This window comes from Hylaeus anthracinus, unplaced genomic scaffold, assembly GCF_026225885.1.
Source record: "Hylaeus anthracinus isolate JK02 unplaced genomic scaffold, UHH_iyHylAnth1.0_haploid 3, whole genome shotgun sequence".
Taxonomy (NCBI): Eukaryota; Metazoa; Arthropoda; class Insecta; order Hymenoptera; family Colletidae; genus Hylaeus; species Hylaeus anthracinus.
Window position 1 is genome coordinate 15,783,579 of NW_026535284.1, and position 17,262 is coordinate 15,800,840.

A 17,262-nucleotide genomic window follows, 5' to 3' on the forward strand; every position below is an offset into this window, starting at 1 on the left:
TCCGACGTCGAAACGCACGCATGGAACGCGGCGCAATTTCGCTTTCGGTCCGGATCGAAGAACAAACGTCGCGACGTTTTCAAGCGAAAGCGGTGAAATCGCGCGTAATCGTTCGTTGTCGCGCATTTTCATTGCACTCGTTTATTTTAACGCATTATCGATCGCTGCCCCGACTGAATGTTGCGAGAACGTTGATCTAGAAACCATCGGTTCGCGAGACAGTTTCTCCTTGGGATATATGGCGCGAGGAAACGCAGTTGCCTAAAAATTAAGAGACTATGTTTATACAGGCAACTATCGATCAGGATAATACGATCAGAATCGTAAAATTTGGATTTATTGGTACGCGTTATTGTAACATGTTACAATATTTGCAGAATAAAGTAAATTGCTATTTAGGTTGAATTTTTGTAGGCACGCTCGCGAAGATTTTATTTTGCATAAAGATCCGCAGTCTAGTCATTATATACAGCTCTTAAAATACTCTTATAAATGCTATTCTGCTTTTTACTGAATCAAGGGGAGCATCTGTTCAGATAGCGGAATTATCAAGTAATGGGACAATCGCTCTTCTCATATTAATCTTCATTTATTCAAATGGAGACCTGGAAAATTGCGAGAACGTCCGTGTAGAAATCCTCTGTTCCAATTTCTCCTTACGAAATATAGCGCAAGGAAATTCCAGACGATTTAAAGTCCTTTCTTGAGCCTCATGGTTATTCCTGTCACGGCAGACGCTTCTTTAACGAACCAATTAACACACAATCGTTTCAGTCGCGGTGCAACAGTTTCGCCTTGAAATAGCAATACAAGTGCGAATTAATAACCCCGTCGCGTCAATTCGAACATGTCGAATCGGTCCTGCTTAAAATCGATCGAATTCCAGGGAATTCCAACTTCCGTTTGGAGTGAGTCACCCTCTATACTAATCCTTGAGGACGTCCTCGATAGTAACTATGGAAGAAATGGTAGAAATCCTAGAAAAAATCCACCCAATGATCAACAAGTTTGCGCTCTTTTTTCGTTCGACTTTCCTTTAACAAGGTCTCGATTTAACACTAAAAATAGATCACTTCAAAGAAATTCACTTAGCTTCTGGGAACTATAGGTGACTCTGTATTTAGATAATCCATCGTTTGGACACCTGTGCTCGCACATCTGACACGATTCAAGACATCTATTCTCGTTTACGAAACGCGGCGTTAGTCATCGTTACACCCTATCCATTCTTCGAGAGCCGCTGGCACAGCAATGAAACGTATTACGTATTCTTCACCAGTGTGGTGTCACTGAATTCTAATTACCCGTCTGGTCCCCCGCGAGACGTTATCCGTTACGTCCACGTAGCTCGTAGAATAATTCAACTTTTTTTTTTTTTTTTATCATTAACGTTACCTTTGACCAAAGCAAATTCCAAGTCAGATTTCGCTCCCTATCGAAAACGTGATTGCTTCGTATTATTATACCACGTTCGCTTGGTAACTCGGCTCACAAGGAAAGACGATTCCCTGAACTTTTAAAAATTTGTTATCACAAACGCAATAAAAGACGATGGGAAAGCGTAACGCGACGAGTAAGATGAAACTTATACTCTCAATTTCAATTTATTTAAATTTTTAGGATCGCGTTTAGTGGCTGGAGGTGGTTGGCTAGGAGGAAAACGACCTGTCGCGCAACGTCATGCCGAGCCAGATTGAAATCGAACACAGATCACCGAGACGGTTCTATCGAACTGCAACGAATACGGTAATTGTGCCGCGATCGAATTTACCGGCGGTCTGGGTTCTCGCAATTATCGTTGCCCCGTGAATTTACGTTTCGCGCGGCGGCGTCGTTAACGACGCAATTACGGCTACCGAATTACGCGCAGTTTATTTAACAGCATCGAAATAGCTGTCGGTTGTTCGCGACAATTTCACGCTCGTAATTTCTCCGTACGTTTCTACACGATTATTCCAACGCAGTATAGAAGGAAAGAATAGAAGAAGAAGGTGAAGAAGAGGGTTTTATAGGATAGCGATGTCGGCGCAGTTTCTGAAGGTTTCTTGAGGGCCACAGCCCAAAGCAGAGTGGCCATCGTCGCATTCGCCCCAGTTGTTTCCGCTACGGTAATTCCACCTGAGCACGCAGTGCTCGCACGTGACGTTCTCCGGCAAGCGAGCGGCCACGTTGTACTCCATTTTACCTGATGGCACAGCCACGGTATAAGAGCCATCCGCCAATTGGATTGGGTTCCTATTGAAGCAGTCCTCGGTCTCGAGTTCGTTGGACCGCGTCAGTGGGCACAAATGGAACGTGAAGGTTCCCAGGTGGTTGGCGGTCAGTTTCACGTTTATGTTAATGGTCTCGCCGCGTTTGTACCTGTAAGTGGACGTTTACAGGTCATTCCACCTAGAAGTCGAGCACCTTGTGTGGTATTTCGATGTTTCGTTAAAGTTGAATGCACTTGGGTATTTATTAATGTCTCGAACTGGCAGTAAATGCATCTATAGGTGTTTTAGTTTGACAATTAGGGATTATGATGACTTACTTCTTGACGATCACGCCGGTTCCATAAATGCCTCCATTTTCGTTGGGTCTGGGTCGGGGAAGGGCGTAATCGTCACCGCATTCGCCACATTTTCCACCATTTTGCTGGAATTGAACCTACGTCGAATGGATAATTATTGAAAAACTGTATCGTTGGAAAAGTTTTATTCCTTATTCGGAATAAAATTTGCCTATTTGCGAAGGTAACTCGTTGTGCTACTCGATCGATCATTCTTGCACCCCTGTCTCCTAGCGTTTCTTCTTACGTAACTGCCTCACGGGTTGCCTACTCATAGGCGTAATGTACTTCCAACCGCGCCGGAACATTTGGTTGTTAATTTAATTCAATGTTATCGTTGCTATCGACACTTTCGTAAACTAATACAGTCTCCTTGACAATAAATCTTTCTCACGCCCTAAATCATATTTCCATGCGTTCTTTAACTATTTCTTTAACACTCGACATAGGACAGCAAGGGTTAATTCGATACTTCGTACACGTGCAATTACATTTATCAAACATGACCTGCTGCAACTCGATTTTTCTAGAGAATCAAACTACTTTCATAAAGTGTAACGCAATTCTTACAGTCAGTCCTCCGCAGAACAGCTGGTTGTCGGTGTAATTGGGATCAACATGGAATCCCTTCCTCCAAGCGCTGCTCCTTTGAACAGGGTCCATCATCATCCCGTGGGAGTGAGCCTCGCGCAGGGAAATCCCGATTAGGCTAGCCACTAGCAAGACTTTCGCAAATGTCATGGTTCTATTCGCAGTTCGGCCTGTATAGCGAATGCTCAACGAACTCTGCGTTTTCAAACTGTTTCCTCGACTTCTTGTATTTATATATATACAGTCCACATGGCGGTAACGATTGGTCGACGATTATTATCTTATCAGCCAAATTACGCTGAACGTTTTCAGATGCGAACGTCTAAGTAATCAGAGTTATTCATTACTTCTCGGTGATCTATGTTATCTAGAGATCTTGATATCGAAGTTCGAGGAGAATGACCTAATCGTCTCCTTTTTCTGCTAGATTCTTTTGATTATCGTTTGTCGAGTATGAGAATCTAACAATTTCCCTTGAGTTCGATGAACTAATATTTTGAAATGATCCTAAAATAGAATCAGAAGCTTCCATGTTGTCCAGTGGGTATTTTTATTCAATAATGCATTTTATTTTAATTGCAATGTTCAAATGGAAACGTTTCGCAGTGAAAAATATTCCATTGTTTGATTAGCAGTTTGATCGACGAATGGAATCGTCCAGCAGTTTTCATTCGAGGCTGCGTATATTATCATGCGTGGTCGCACAAATTAAATAGAAATGTTTAAAAGCGTTAAACAGCCATTTCATGTGTTCGTTTTAGATTAAATCGTTCCTCTGTTTGAATTAATTTACATGAATTTCTGTGCCTCTGAAATTCATGGTTACATTCGGTTTACATTTCAGTTATACGTTTTACATAATACACAGGGATTCGAGGTTTCTGGTTGGAGTGATGTCAACGCTCTTCAAGCAGAAAAATAAGATTGGAAGGATTAATTAAAGTAACTATTTTATCTGTAATAATTAGATTCTTTTCTCTCTCCTCTATTTCATGGATATTGGTATGGTATCAATGACCTAGATAAAATAGTGGAGCATAATCTTTCGAAAGTGCTCGAGTTTGTTTTTCTTGAATGAAAACACACAGAATATTAAATCTGTTGATAAGGTTTTGCGCACTTTTATGTAACCTTTCTATTATTATACGATTCGTAAGCGACGCGATTGTATCTGTTCTTTTTTTTTTTTTTTTTATGTTGAATAACAACTGAATTTGTTTGATTAGATTAAGAGACGAACAAGACGATATGATTCAACGACGAAGAACTATTGTTTTATTTGCCTGATCATTGTACGATGAAATAGTTATCGAAATAGGAACGGGAAAAGCTCGGGGCACTTGAAAATATCTAGAGTTCCATTAATCCCACCTTGTATGAATAAACAATGTTATCGAGGAGTAAGTTACACACCATTGACGAGGAAACTCGTCAAGCGTCAATTAAACCTTTGTCTTTCGCCTGGATTTGTCAGATCGAATGACATAACAATCACTATTGGTAACGGTCGATGGATGACGATAACAGAAATTTCTTATCGTATCAATAACGTGTCTCAGCTTTCCACATTCTTAACATGTTACAATGGTTGAATTTCCGATATCAACGATCAAGTATATATCCTCGAACAACATATGTTTTCATAAAATGAAAGAAACGATCGATATACCACAGTAGATAATGCAAGAATCTTCGTTATCGATTGTAGAAATAGGAGGCTGTTCGAAGGAAGCATCAATCGTCGATAATATAGAAACCATTTGATATTCTCTGCATTATCAACGAAAGACACTTTCTTCGGACAGCCTAGCCTATCTGCAATCGATAACGAAGCTCGAAGTAATAGTTACCTACTGTGCTCTTTAGCTGCATCATCGACGTAACTAGAACAAATGTGACCGAACGAGGAAAACTTAGACGTGAACGAAGGAGCACACCAGCACATGGTAACTGTATACCGAGGCGAAAATAACAGCACAGGCGGCAAATATACAACGTACGACATTTATTCTCTCGTTTCCCTTTAATCGATATCCTACGTACGGATAGATACAGAGGATCCTATAAAGGTACATGAATTCTGAAAATTCGAGGAGACACGCCGGCGTACCCTTACGACGTCTCTTCTATTCCGTTTTGTCGTGTGCGTGTAGAACAATGTATGCGTGTGTGCGTATCCATGCCATTTTTCATTCACGGAGTTCTCTCTTGGATTCGTACCGTCACTCGACTCACCCTTCCGTAGGTTTCAAACTCTTATACGTTCTATCTCGTTCATTTCTTTTTTTTTTTACTCAAGTTGTCAAAATTTCTTTCGTTTTATTTTTGGAGGATAGGCCTTGCGAGATGTCACAGTATTTGCGTGTTAAATGAAAACATTAATATTTGGTTTACCTCGCGTTTCGCTCGACTCACTTTTCTTTTTTTTTTTTTTTTTTTTGGATAAAAAATTGAACAGATTTTTGGCCTGAAATCGAGTTCCCGTCGATCGGAAAGCATATTTACAGTGTCCACGGCCGCTTTTGAAGCGTAAAAACGATCGACGCGCTATGGTAGAGCGAGACGGCCACGACTGGGGCTCGGAAAGTTTTTGTGGAATTGTTTTTATTTTATGAGAATGCTATCCGAAGATTTCGAGCTTTAATTAAGCGTATGAATATTCCTGGGGTAATAGGCAGCGTGGACGAGCCTTTCTTTTTTCTTTTTTTATACGGTTTTTCTCAAATTCTTGTAATTTTTTTTCATAGCGATTAGAAACATGTATTGCGATGCAAGATCATTTTCGCGTGATCTCCTATGGAAGGGTCAGCTTCAATGGCAACTTTGACGGACATTTTTGTAAAGTTTCACGTTTCACATATGCTAATTGACGAGTTCAGAAGAAAGACGGTCATGGTCCATTTCGACTAAAAATTGAGATTTTTAGCAGTGGAGTTCAGGAGAAGCAGATTGTAGCGTAATAAGAGGGAAATGTATAGATAATTTAAAAAAGATAAAGGCTACAGAAATTGTGGCGTTACAGAAGAATAATCAAACTTCCATTCGCTACGCAAAGATGAGTCGACCAGCGTGTCTGATTAATTATGGTATAATCTCCTGCCTACAGGGCTACCTTCCGTGCTCCCATTGCATAGTCTAGGAGATTATACCATAATTAATCAGACACGCTGGCCAACTTCTCGTCTCTGCATAGAATATACTCGCGTAGACGTACATCACGAGCAAAAGGACCGGTCTTCTTTCTGCCATCAATATTCTAAACAAATTCATGTTACAATAGCAGAGCGTTTCCGCGAGTAAAATAATAAAAATGAGTACGCTCTTTTTAGAAAAAATAATATCGAGGGTTGGACAAGGTACGACAAGGGTCGTTCAAATTGTTTTCGTCCTGGACTCTTCAATTATTCTCTCTCAATCGTCGTCTTCATTTCCCAAGAAACGTTGACTCGGCCACAATCGACTCACGCTCCGTGACTTGTACTTTCTAAAGGTACGAAGGCGCTGAAAGACCGTAAAGGGTCGAAGGGTGTCGCTGAAACGATAGAATCCGATTATCGATTCTCGCTTGGAGCAAGATCCAACAAAGCAGTTAACACGAACGCTCCCCCCGAACGAACGAACGTATCTCTCATCTCGCAGGTGGCGAGAGTTTAGGGCTCGCGTGACGCGATACGTCATCTTCTCGGCTCATTTCCTGTCCGTCTCGTGTCTTCGTTTTAATGCCACTTGTCAAATATTGTCATGGATTCCCCTTTTTCTTTTGCCTGGCGTTTTCGACGAAGGTGAACGAAGAGGTGGCCCGACTTTTCCAACAAATAAAAATGGCCGCCTCGTCGAGAGGACCCGAATAGATTGAATGGCGTCTCAGAGCTCGGCTGCAGCCAACGATTTGCACTCCCGTAGAAAAAATATTCGCTCGTTTCTCCCGTTGAACTCTTCGCGCGACGAAGTTACACGGTTCCCCTTTTTGCGAAAGCGATTGAAGCTCTTAAATTACACCGTTGTCAGGCGCACCGTATCAGCCCCCTCCCGTCTAATTCCTGAACAGAAGCTCAGTTCGGTTCGGGGTGGAGACAAAATGGCTACTTTGGAAATCGAGAGTCGCAGGTGTTGCTTTTCGATTTACTTGAAAAATACACGGCGTTGAAATTTCAAGAATAACCGCCACGGGTTCATTCGCGTCCAATACAAAATTATTCGCCGCTCCCGACTAATACTTCGTTCGAATATCCTTCGAATCGGGATGTACTCGAAAGAATTCATTCGACATTTTCAAAATGTATTCAAATTCAATTCTGTTCACGAAAAAAAAAAAAAAAAAAAAATTGAGAGTTTTGACGATACTTTGACCCCGACGAAATTATGAAACGAGGGGTAGGCCCCGTGGACGGGTTGGAAGGCTTCGGTGCGCCTTGGCACGGGGCCAGAGAAGGTCGTTGGAAATTGCTTGCAGACATCGCGCAGCCTATCGTCGACGGAACAGACCGGTACGCATCGGACGAGATCGAGGATCTACCGTTAACTTTCGACCTATTTCATCGAGATCGTCCGTCGATTCGTCTCCAGGAGCCCGCTGCTTCCCGCCGCGACGCCTGACGCGCGACGACGCTGCGTGGTCGACGTGGCGTTCGTCGGAGCCGTGGACGTCGTTCCCGTCGTTGTCGTCGATCTCTTCTACAAACAAACAAACAGAATTTCATCACAGTTAACTATTCGACGATCTATCGTTTATTTCATATATTTATTTATTTATTAACGGTGCAGAGTTTCTGTTGAAACAATTTTTCTCCTATCACAAGCTGACGGACAAGCTCTGGAGCACCGTTTCTCCGCTCAAACTTGACTCACCGCGACCGAAAAAAATGACATATTAGTATATTGCCGACGATTGCTCTATATTTCCACAGACTTACCCAGAAATTGGAACCTGAACGATCACGATTCCGTCTTTGTAAGTTTATTTCTCTTGACTTCCTTTTGACTCGGATCGACAGGATTCGACGAAGCAAACGCTTTCAACGGAAACTCGATCGAGGTTTCCGCGGAACGCGATTTCGGTAATGGAACGGAATCACGTGAAAATCCGATAGAATCGAGGCGGTTCGTTCCGAGGCAGCTTTTTGAAGAATTAAACGAATAGAGTCGAAGGAATGCCGGCGATATTTAAGAACGAAAAGCGAAACAGCTGCTGCAGCTGGAGAAGCACTCGAATTGGAAGTAATCCTAACCGTCGCGGTGTGTTTTTACGTGCCGCAATTTCCTGGATCCGTTGACGGGGACGTGCTTGGACTCGGCCACGCCGCCAGCAGGCCGGCCGGAAGTGACCGATGCTTCCCTTCCGGTGCGGATCTTACGTGATCTCTCCTCTGATTGCAAAAGTTCGCCAGGTCACGGGCGTGCCGAACATAAAATATTGCCGTTCCTTCCCGATCGCGTCTCGTACGCGGCTGAGAAATTTTTCCTATCGAATGAAGGCTATCTCTCCCAAGTTATTGCAATCGGTCGCAGGGGAACACCGAAAATCAGTTGGAATAGAAATTAAAGGGTCTTTTACGTGGTTTCAGGTTCCAGCACTTTTTCGAACAACCCTCGCGACGAATTCTCCTAAATTAGCGGTTAAGAAACTCGATCGCGTTTCGCGCGCCACGCGAAGTACAATTCGCCGTGATTTACTCGCTCGGTGGCATGGCGTTTCGCGCGACTGCTCGCCGGGAAACTTTTATACACGATCCCAGTGCCGAATCCAATCCAACTGGGAAAGTTTCTTGGCGATAACTTTGAGGAAACTGCCGTAACTCGACCGACCCCGACCCTCTCGAAAGAAACGCGCAATCGACTCGCATCGACTCTCCTCCATTCGATAGCGTCAACTTTTCGATCTTTCCACGCACCACTCGATCTTCGCGACTCCGTGTCACGGATATATTGTGCCGGCAACTTTGACCCTCGGATTGGCACGAATGAAATTCTATCGAAAGACTGTTTCGTTCGCGTCGAGGTGACTGAGAATCTCTGCGACTCGTTCCGAGTTACTTTTAAGAGGAATGCCTCTATGATAAGAGGTCGCGAGCTTTTAGCGAATTGATACCGTGGACGCTTGAAGCATTAATGTCTTCGAACCACCGGGGAATTGGAAGTTAGGTCTCCTGTACGGAACGATAGTATTTATGTCTTTTAATTGAAGCTTGATTGGTCAACGATTCAATTAATTTTGTACCTAAAAGACTCTTCTATTTCGGCTCGAATGAATGAATTTTTCAACCGCGTTTCAATTCCCGAAGATAGCGACGAGAACGCGCAACCTGGATTCAAACATTTTATTCCAATTCGGGAATCCTTTTACCGATGGTATCGGTTTTCAATTTCCAGGTAAAGAATGCCAGAGACAACTGGAGACATTACGCGTGGCAACCTTTTCGTTCAATCGACATAAAATTCGCCAATATTCGACAGACCTGCAGGAACTGGCGCAAAGTTTCATCAGCAAATTAGATCGCTTGCTCGGTGAAGCACCCTGATGGGTGGAATGGGGAGGGGCAATTGGACTCCCTCTACGTCCATTATAAATATTCCATTTTGTATCCATCGAAAGTTTTTAGTTGAATAAAAAGACAACATAATTTCTACATTAGTTTCAAATTGGATACGATACATTGGTATATTTTTAGATTCCCTAAACTTAATAAACCGCTAGCAGGACTTACCTCAGCCTCGCGCTCCTCGTAGGACCAGAAGTCAATTTGCCCGAGTGCCTCCAGCTCGTTCTCCAGCTGATCGGTGGCGTTGGCCTTCGCGGAACCAGCTCGTAGAGCGGCGTCCTTCTTCCACGCGTAGATGGGTCGCTCGAGACCCACGCGCGGCTGACCGTTAGACCTCTCCCGATCGTCCAACTTAACGTTCTCGTTCCTGCCCTCCTCGTCGTTCTTCTTCCACTCGTTTCCATTGTACTTGGTCGAGGAGACCGCAGAGACGGCTACAAACGCGTTCTTAGACTTTGAGGACGCTGCGTCGGCAGTGGTGCCAGGTTTGGAGATCGGTAATGCTGTCACCCTGTGGTAGGCGAATTGTTTCCATTTGGAGGGCCAGGTTCCAGTGGAGCCAGCCTTGTCTCCGTAGGCCCACTCGTCGCTGATTTTCCTTTGCCAAGGAGACAACTCGTTGCTCTTCGGGCTCCAACCGCTACGGTCGTTGGACTTCCTGGACCACGCGTCTCCCATCTTCCAGGAGTCGTCCTCTTTTGTCTTAACAGGCCAGGAGTCTTCTTCTATCTTAGAAACGTCGTTGTTCTTGGTAGCTCGGGATTCGTTGGATCTCGTCGACCAAGAAGACCCCTTTGAGGTCCAAGGCCCACTCTGCCCGTTTCTAGAGGCCCAGGAGTCGGCCTTTCTCAACCAGTCTCCATCTTTCGTCTTCCAGGGTTCGGGCTCGCTCGACTTCGACCCCCGATTGTCCGTCTGTCTTGCCTTCGCGAACCAGGGCCCTTTTCCAGACTTCCAGAAGTCAGGAACGTTCTTCTCAGGCCACAGATCGCTGGTTTTCTCAGCCCACGAACCCTTCTCGGGCCACTTGGAGTCCGTGGTCGACCTGGAGATAGGTTTGGACCATCTTTGGAAGGCTTCGTCATCCGACATCTCCATTGGTTTCACGCGATAAGGCTTCCAGGCTGAGTCCTCCGCTGACATCACCCAGGCTCCGACCGATTGGATCTTTGGCAGGCCTGTTTCGTCAGACCAGCTACTTTTGCCTTCGTATTTCCCCCTCCAAGTGTTTCCCTCGTCAGCTTGGTTGCTCTCAGGTTTTACCCAGTCTTTGGAGCCCTTTGACTCCGTCAGTCGTGCCCAGGGTGTCATCGAGTCGTTGGATCTTGCCTCGAAATCCGTGAAATTGCTTCTGTCGCTAGGTTTGAACTCTGAGGGTGCGCCTCTAGGGAATTCCTTCTCTTTAGAGGCGTACAGCCTGCTCTGCTTCTCGTCTTTGGGCTTGCTCTCTCCTATTGACTTTTCAGCTTCCTCCTTGTCCAAGCCCAACTTTCGAACCAAATCAGCGTTGGGATTGTAAGACTTTCCGTTTTCGTCCTTGGGCCACGGTTTGGCGCCTGGGAGTTTGTGTGGCCAGGTGGCAGGGTCAGAGGTCAGGCTGTTCCACGTCTTCATAGTGATCTCAGGCAGGACTATCTTGCCTTTAGGGTCTTGTTTCGTTGAGCGGTTCGATTCAGATCGGTTCTTCCCCTTGTCCCAGGCGACGTTCGAGTCGAGGAACAGTTTCGTCGATCTCTCGTTCTGCTGCCACGGAGGGGCCACCTTCGAGGACTTCTCCATTGGCCAGGGAGACCTGACGAGATCATTTTTGGAACGTTAGGGGCGGTGGGTTGTGGAGGCAAGACGGTGTATTGCCTTGGTTTCATACTACTGAACGGTTGTGTATATGCTATAGGTATGGTATAAAGATTACTTTGGTAAATTGAGTAGTTTGTCTTTGAGGGTGGAGTGTAAAGAAATCCTGAACACTAATGGAATTTCTATAAATGATAGAAAAGGACCTGTCTCTGTTCCAGGAATGATGCAATCGCTGCTGCTGCTGCTGCCAGTCGTCTTCGTCGTCGTCGTCGTTGGCCAAAGGCAACCGATAACTTTTCTCGACGGGCAACAAGTTGTTACGCTGCGCCCAGTATTCCGCTTCGTCGCGTGGCTGCCTCCAAGGCCAGGTCTCCGAGCTAATCGGCACCTGAGGACGCTGCTCGCTGCCCCAGGCCGGATTGTACTCGTAGGACACGTCTGGCCAACTTTTGCTCAGCGCAAAGTTTCGCCCGGACGGCTCGTAGCCACGATTCCGCGCGAAACCGTCCGCCTGCGCGTTGAAATCACCTTGGTAATCCTCCTCGCGCGCGCGTGGAAATTCCCTAGGCGCCTGGGGCAGCTGATCGTATCGCAGACGGCGGTACGACTCGGCCACGTCGTAATCTGGCATGTGTTCCGAGTCTGGAAAACGTGTGACGGGAGCGTCGTGTCAGGATTATTAAGTTTTAGTATTTATAGGTAATATAAGATAATATACCTGGTGGCCTCTCATAAGCGAACTCTCGATGGCCAGGTCGACGAGCAGCGAGCTTCCCAAACCTATCCAGTCTTCTGCCGTCAGGTTCGCCAGCGTCCTCCGTCAACGAGGCGCCAGAGCCAAGGTTGCTCTTGGATCTGTTGCGTTCGATGGCGTCCCTAACGTTAGTCAGGAGTCGAGGACTCCGAGCATCGGAGTAGATCGCGTTAGGGGATTCCTGGGACCGTGGTCTTTGGTCCTGTTTCCAAGGCTGACCAAACAGCCTCTCCGCGACGAGACGCCACTGGACGGGGGTCGTTCGCCACGGCGTCTCCGTGGTGCTTGGCAGAGGTGGCGTCGCTGGGACTGGCGTCAACGTGCTGGTGGAACGGTGCTTAGGCTTCTTCTTCTTCTTCTTCAGTTTCTTGCGCGACTTTCTCGAGGTGGTCGACGATTCCGTCGCGGTGATAAACAGTGTCGAATCGTAGCCTCGTTTAGCTGGCTCCAGGGAGTTTATCGTGCGCTTTGGTTCCTCCTCCGTGGTTACTGACGAAATAATTGTGAGGATTGCGATAATTGATTAGGTGGTGATGTCCCGGAGCGAGTTACAAAAGCGATAAAGAACGTTAGAGGGTATTACAAGTGCCAGAAGACGTCACAGGGAACCACTAGTGAGATCACGTAAGATCATCGATTTAAAAATTCCTCTTTTAATTACACATTCTCAAACCTTTCATACAATATACAAATGAGAGTCCCTGGCCAGTCAACTTAGTTCTCCAATAAAAACTGCCTCGCGATACATCCTGGGTTCTCGTAGCACGAGCACTCGCGCGTCCAGTGCGCTGGTTCGTCAACGTTACCAAATGGCCATTATTAAAACGGCATTGTCCCTGTAATGGAGATTAAGGTAGTCTCGCGCGCAAAGCTCTTTACGCGATGTTCTTGTCGGGAGCCCCGATGCACGGACTAACTTGTTTCCGGATTATTCACTGTCTACGTGTACGTATTACCCACCGCGAGCCGTGGGACCGTTAATTACGAAATTAAGGGAGAAGCTCGGGCTCGAAAAGGGTCGCGAGGCATCGAGAAATGGCCCATCTTTGTAAGGAATTCTTCCGTGAGCTCTGAATAAGATAATAATTTACATGATTTTTTTTTCAAGTGACCTCTAAACGGAAACTTTTGAATCGATAAACCATTAGGTCACCGGTGACTCCCTCTGTGGTATCATCTGGCGCCCGATGGTGCCTGGTTGAGATATTCTTTTTATGCAGTTTTAATCCAAGTGTTCCTTCTTCGCGTAAGTGGAAAAGGCGAAGCAGTTTCTATCGATTGGAAATAATCGAACGGAGCCGAAGAAAACGATTCTGTGAAAAATCAATCGCGAAGGTATTTCTCCGGGCGAATTACATTGATTTCCACGTAATACGGACGAACTAATTGTCAGGAGGCAATTACACCGGGCAATAATGCGGGCACTATCCGCCTAATCGACTGATCGCGAGACTTTATTGGATTATCGAACGCGCTCGATGCTTTCCCGTTCCGTGGGACGGCTCTGCTTCCTTCCTCTTCTAACGGCCGTTGCTTGAAAGGGAATCTATTTCCAGGAGAGCATCTCGAGGAATGCACAATGCGACAATTGTTGGATGGAAATGGAAAAGATAAATATTCATGAGGAAGTAATAGGTAGGAGACTTTGTTGTAAGGTTGGAAGATATTTAGTCGTTACGAAAATTTTCATTACGGAGTTAATAAGTTTGTGACGATTGTTTTAGGTTTCGTTCAGTCGTAACTTGACGATTCGAAAAGTATTTTATATCCGCTGTCTGAGTACGCGTCTTGTATTTGACTTTGGAAAATCTGAGGTGGTCCGCCCATCTTCTTATCACGCGTGTGCGAGAACGAGGGTTGTAAAACTCGTGAGAATAGGGCAAAAGAGAGGGAGAGGTATGCATTTCACATACCGTTAATGGTTATTACTTACACTGAACGCTGAAATGGGGGAGCGGGATCGGTTTGATTAAAGCGAACAGAGAACTGGATTGTGCAGATAATAAGTTTGCATAGTGTACGCGTGTGTTGTGATAAAACAACGGATAAATCAAGTGCTTTAACAACCTCGCTGGTGGTACTTTACTGGACATTTGTTATGGACTCTGGCCATGAATGGTGTTTTATAGAAACAGTTCCCAACATCGAAATGCTGTAATCTCCTGGTGAGTTTCGCGAACATATATTTATAGGAATATTTATAATTGAAAATGTTCATCGGGGTACATGCGTTTCATTTGATATAATCTGCTACGGACATATCGAACAGATTTCCCGTAGTTTCACATTTCAGTTTAATCTTTCATCGTTTTCGATTTCACTTTTGATCGCAGACAAACTTGGTGAACAGTATTCCGGTGCTTTATTTCGCCGCATTCTTCGCCAAGTATCAGGAGAACCGCTTCCGCGTTACTATCCATCCCTATACGCGGCGTTAGTTAACCTAACGCACGTTAAATGAAAATTAATGGAGAGGTTCCATTATAGTTTGCAACAGGTTCCTTGTTCTCAAGGACGGACGCATGCAAAGTTTGCGACAGAAATCTCTCTCGTGTGCTGCCCCTGGCTGGGTTTAATTTAGTGAAAAATATTTCAGATATTAAATACCATGCAAGCGAATTAAAATGGTATTTTAACTGGGAGGGGAAACATTTTTACAGTCTGATAAACGGAAACGTGAAATAATATTTTAACAAAATGCGATCTTTGGAATATTTTTACAACGTAGGCGAGGACTGAACCGAATAAATAAAACAATTTTATGTTGAAGAAATAATGATATGATCTACCAAAAAAAATTGAATATTCGACCGTATTCCAAGGATGTGTTCGCCAAGAATTTTCCTTTACCGAGGGTGTTCGTGGGAGTCGGAGAAATTCTGCCGTTAAGTAATCTATGATCGGATAATCCCAACGAACAGAGGCACTCGAGCTTGCATTTCTTGCGAGAACAGACGTCTTTGCTCCGAATTGCGCTACCGAGAGCTCGCTTGGAGCGTGTACGCGGCTTAGGGGCACCCATCTATACGATCGACGATTAAAGAGCGGCCAACTATTCGCCCAATGTCGATCGCGAACCATCCCTCCGTGGTATTTCTCTCTTTCCTCCGCTCCTTTCTCTCGGGATAAGATGTATCGATAACGTTACTTACGAAGAAGTTTCTGCGCGTGTTCCCATCGGCTTGGATTCTCCGCTAGCTTCACCAGGAGCTTCAGCAGATTCTCCGCGAGGGCATCCTCTCGAGCCTGGTTAAAAATGTAGGAACGGTTAATTAATAATTCCCGAAGCATCGTTCTGGCCTCCTAATCCAGTCGGGATAGCTGGAATTGAAGCTTCAGGACACGGCGTGCACGCAAATCAGTGGCGCCGCTAGTTTGCCTGCTCGCCGTGCTCCGAAGCAATAGTAACGCCTTTTACCGCCACAGGTTGCGAACGAGATCGAAACCAGGCGAATCGTGGACGGAATTCGCCCAAAGTACGTTCACCTGCCGCGATTTCGAAAGGGCAACTCGAGCGAGAATTTTTCCTCGTTCCGCGTCGCCGCGCTTTTCCCCTCGGTTTTCCGCTCGAACGTGTTTCGCAAAATACACCGCGTCGCCGGGATTTTCCGAGCCGCGAAGTAGACGATCATTAACGACGACGGAGAGTCACCGTGCGGCAGCTGTTGCACGCAACGTTGCTTCCTGGATTGGGCATCCACGGCCTACGCAACGCCAACGGGCCCGACGACCGTTGTTCAAACTAGGTAATTCAATAATTGTGGGCTCGGATCATCCTTGGATGTCCAAGCATAGTTTTTCCGGGAAATCCTGCCTTAATCGAACTTGAATCTGTTAAACCTCCGCCTCGTGTGGAGGTCGAACATCTCTGGTCTGAATAACAGTTTTTAAGCGGTGGATTTTAAGGAAGCATTCCAAGCAGGCGATCAGGAATGTTAATTACTTGTCAAGAATTTTAAAGATTTGAGAGATCCCATTTCCGGCTCGTCGGCGTTATCGAGGAGCATCTCCGCTGGGAGGAAGAAAGCACTTGCGAGGTCGTTTAAGTTTCATTGAGGGGAAACAATACCGAGCCTCGCGACAAAAAGCATCTTCGTCCGCGGGTCCAATTGTCACGGCAATTGCAGTGCCGCGCGACCGAATCGTCGTGTTAAGAATATCGTGTTAGCCGACAGAATGCACCCTTTGTGCTCGCTGAGTGCACCGTCGTCGGTCGAGTAACGACGATAATGAAACCGAGACTAGGCTCGATCTTCCTGCTCCAAAGATATTACACAATTTCCTTCGACACCGTTTCGATTCAGCCAAGAGCTTTGGAGGGATCCGATATTTTACGAACTTGGAATTCGTAGAGTCTGTGACGGCTGAACGATGTGTAACTGGACCCTTAGGTTCCGGTGTAGCGAGATCTTGAGCTTGGGAATGCTCGAAGCTTATTAAGTTTTTACGCCTAGCGAGTCGCCGCGTTTAAAAATTCATTTGCCTCGAGATAAATACAATGTTCAACTTAATCGTCCTTCTTTCAGACATCAGATATTTATCCTCGCCATTCTTTCCCAACGAAATTGCAAGTTACAGATACGCGACACGTCGTAACGGACGTGATTCTTCCTCGTTCCATTTTCGAGGACGTAAGGGAATCCTCGTGTTTTGTGCGTGCGACAAGAACGAATCGTTCCAACGTTCAGCCCGCGCCGAAGAAAAGGAAACAGGACATTGTCTCTCCGCGATAAAAGAAAACTTCCCCGTGGTTAACCGGTCTGAAAGCGCAGCCAGCATTTATCATCTTGTCACATTTTATTCTCTCGATCGTTTCACGACAACAATCTCGTTTGTATCCGACACGGTCTACCCTCGAAAAGAATTCTCTCGACTGCGAGTATGAAAAAATTAAGAAAAAACCAATCGACCGATTGGTGCTTGAAATCGGTACAAAGTGTCTCGATACAATGCACATCTATAAATGTGTCAATCGTGTAGCCCCGCATTATCGAGGAACTGTACCGCGTCGCTTTAATAGAATTAGAAGCAGG

The 17,262-nt window shown here is 45.5% G+C and overlaps 2 protein-coding genes across 2 annotated transcripts in view; both read right to left on the minus strand.

Moving 5' to 3' along the window:
• Positions 1–321: 321 nt before the first annotated feature.
• LOC128893524 (uncharacterized) lies at positions 322–3,363 on the minus strand. The gene is made up of 3 exons (XM_054154535.1): positions 3,119–3,363; positions 2,531–2,646; positions 322–2,361 (listed from the first exon to the last, which is right to left on the minus strand). The coding sequence occupies exons 1-3, from the start codon at positions 3,287–3,289 to the stop codon at positions 2,007–2,009; spliced, it is 642 nt and encodes a 213-aa protein (XP_054010510.1). The 5' UTR covers positions 3,290–3,363; the 3' UTR covers positions 322–2,006.
• A 2,472-nt stretch (positions 3,364–5,835) lies between these two features.
• LOC128893510 (uncharacterized) overlaps positions 5,836–17,262 on the minus strand; it is a 102,757-nt gene continuing 91,330 nt past the window's right edge. Inside the window, exons 6-10 of the mRNA XM_054154518.1 lie at positions 15,382–15,475; positions 12,194–12,718; positions 11,679–12,117; positions 9,844–11,470; positions 5,836–7,813 (exon numbers count right to left, since the gene is read on the minus strand). Of these exons, the coding sequence (XP_054010493.1) occupies positions 7,670–7,813; positions 9,844–11,470; positions 11,679–12,117; positions 12,194–12,718; positions 15,382–15,475 (2,829 nt within the window). The 3' untranslated portion in view covers positions 5,836–7,669. The remainder of the gene's footprint in view (positions 7,814–9,843; positions 11,471–11,678; positions 12,118–12,193; positions 12,719–15,381; positions 15,476–17,262) is intronic.